The 1996-nt window shown below is 56.4% G+C and overlaps 1 protein-coding gene across 1 annotated transcript; it reads left to right on the forward strand.

Moving 5' to 3' along the window:
- Positions 1-327: 327 nt before the first annotated feature.
- Yp1 (Yolk protein 1) lies at positions 328-1996 on the forward strand. The gene is made up of 3 exons (XM_018108699.3): positions 328-634; positions 705-1087; positions 1167-1996. Exons 1-3 carry the CDS (start codon positions 412-414, stop codon positions 1857-1859), a joined length of 1299 nt encoding a protein of 432 aa, XP_017964188.1. The 5' UTR covers positions 328-411; the 3' UTR covers positions 1860-1996.

Genomic DNA, 1996 nt, shown 5'->3' on the forward strand with positions numbered 1-1996 from the left:
TTATTTTATAGTCTATATATGCATAGCCTTATCGTATAGTCTTACAATGTATTTGCGTAGCTTGTGCGGCTATTACAAAATTTTGCCCATTCAAGCAGTTTGCTATCATCAGGCAGCTTAGTTTGTTGCAGGCCCTTAGGAGACGAGGCGGGCTGAGGGGGATCCGTGAGGTATCAAGCAAACGTAGGCACCTATCAGCTGTCAAACTCTACATATGTATATGTATTTGTACATATTTAGAAACTGCAACGCTGCATTTGTGGCTTGAGCTCTCTCTGACAGTGCAAAATGCGAATGGGCTTGGGTGCTATAAAATGTGTAGCTCGCCGCTGTGGAAGACAGTTCAACTCATAGCAACATTGAGAGCTCAGTGAAGTTCCTGCAGTAGTTGAAGCCCTGGTCTAGAACACGATGAATCCGATGCGAGTGCTTAGCCTCTTGGCTTGCCTGGTCGTTGCGGCCATGGCCGGCCCAGCCCCCCGTATGGGCGGCAATAGCGTCAACCAGGCGCTGAAGCCATCCCAGTGGCTGTCCGTGCAGGAGTTGGAGTCGATTCCCGCCGTGGATGAGCTGACGCTGGAGCGTCTGGAGAGCATGCCCCTCGAGAAGGGCGCCGAGCTGCTGCAGCAAGTGTGTAAGTATTTGGACAGAAATTGCCCAGTAGTTGGCCCTTGGCTAATGGTCGTCCTTGCTCCTCGATCCAGATCACTTGTCGCAGATCAATCACGATGTGGAGCCCAGCTTTGTGCCCAGCAACGTTCAAGTCTATGTGCCCAGGCCCAACGGCGATAAGATTGTGGCGCCCATCAACGAGATGATCCACCGCCTGAAGCAGAAGCAGAACTTCGGACAGGACGAGGTCACCATCATTGTCACCGGCTTGCCCCAGACCAGCGAGACTGTGAAGAAGGCCAACCGCAAGCTCATCCAGGCCTACATGCAGCGCTACAACCTGCAGCAGCAGCAGCAGCAGGCCCAGAAGTACAGCAGCAACGTCGACGAGGACAACAAGCAGCCGCGCACATCCAGCGAGGAGGACTACAGCGAGCAGGCCAAGACTGCCAACACCAACACTGGCGACATTATCGTGAGTAGCAGCGCGAGGGCAGGGAGCGCGTCAAGTGAGAGCTCCACTTATGCATCCATTTGTAATACCCTCGCCACAGGTGATCGACTTGGGCTCCACCCTGACCACCTACAAGCGCTACGCCATGCTGGACATCGAGAAGACCGGCACCAAGCTCGGCAAGTGGATCGCCCAGCTGACCAGCGAGCTGCAGTTGCCCTATGAGACCATCCACGTGATTGGCGAAAATGTTGGCGCTCACGTTGCCGGCGCTGCTGCCAACGAGTTCACCCGCCTCACTGGCCACAAGCTGCGCCGCGTCACCGGCCTGGACCCCAGCCACATTGTCGCCAAGAACCGCAACACCCTGACCGGACTGGCTCGCGGCGATGCCGAGTTCGTTGATGTCATCCACACGTCCGTCTACGGCATGGGCACACCCGCCCGCAACGGCGACGTCGACTTCTATCCCAACGGCCCGTCCACCGGTGTTCCCGGCGCTGAGAACGTCATTGAGGCCACCATGCGCGCCACCCGCTTCTTCGCCGAGTCCGTGCGCCCAGGCTACGAGCGCAGCTTCCCCGCCGTGCCCGCCAACTCCCTTAAGCAGTACAAGCAGAACGACGGCTACGGCAAGCGCGCCTACATGGGCATCGATGCCGCCTACGACATCAAGGGCGACTACATCCTCCAGGTGAACCCCAGCAGCCCCTTCGGCCGCAACGCCCCTGCCCAGAGGCAGAACAGCTACCACGGCGTGCACACCGCCTGGGAGAGCAACAAGGAGTTCTAGACGCCCAATCGACGAACAAGGCAAACAGCAAACAAAGCAATCGAGTCTTATGTTGCGCTTAGAGTTAAGGACCCAACAATTGGCTATTTCTCCCACTAAATACTTTACAAGCAAAATTGATGGCAAATAAACCAGCA

The sequence above is a fragment of the Drosophila navojoa genome, chromosome X (assembly GCF_054131105.1).
Source record: "Drosophila navojoa isolate 15081-1374.11 chromosome X, UAZ_NAV_1.0, whole genome shotgun sequence".
Taxonomy (NCBI): domain Eukaryota; kingdom Metazoa; phylum Arthropoda; class Insecta; order Diptera; family Drosophilidae; genus Drosophila; species Drosophila navojoa.

Bases quoted from the DNA above. Each gene is read 5' to 3' on its own strand.
- Yp1 (XM_018108699.3), top strand. From the start codon at position 412: ATGAATCCGATGCGAGTGCTTAGCCTCTTGGCTTGCCTGGTCGTTGCG. The intron at 635-704 runs GTAAGTATTTGG...TCCTCGATCCAG, and splicing joins CGAGCTGCTGCAGCAAGTGT to ATCACTTGTCGCAGATCAAT. The intron at 1,088-1,166 runs GTGAGTAGCAGC...CCCTCGCCACAG, and splicing joins CCAACACTGGCGACATTATC to GTGATCGACTTGGGCTCCAC.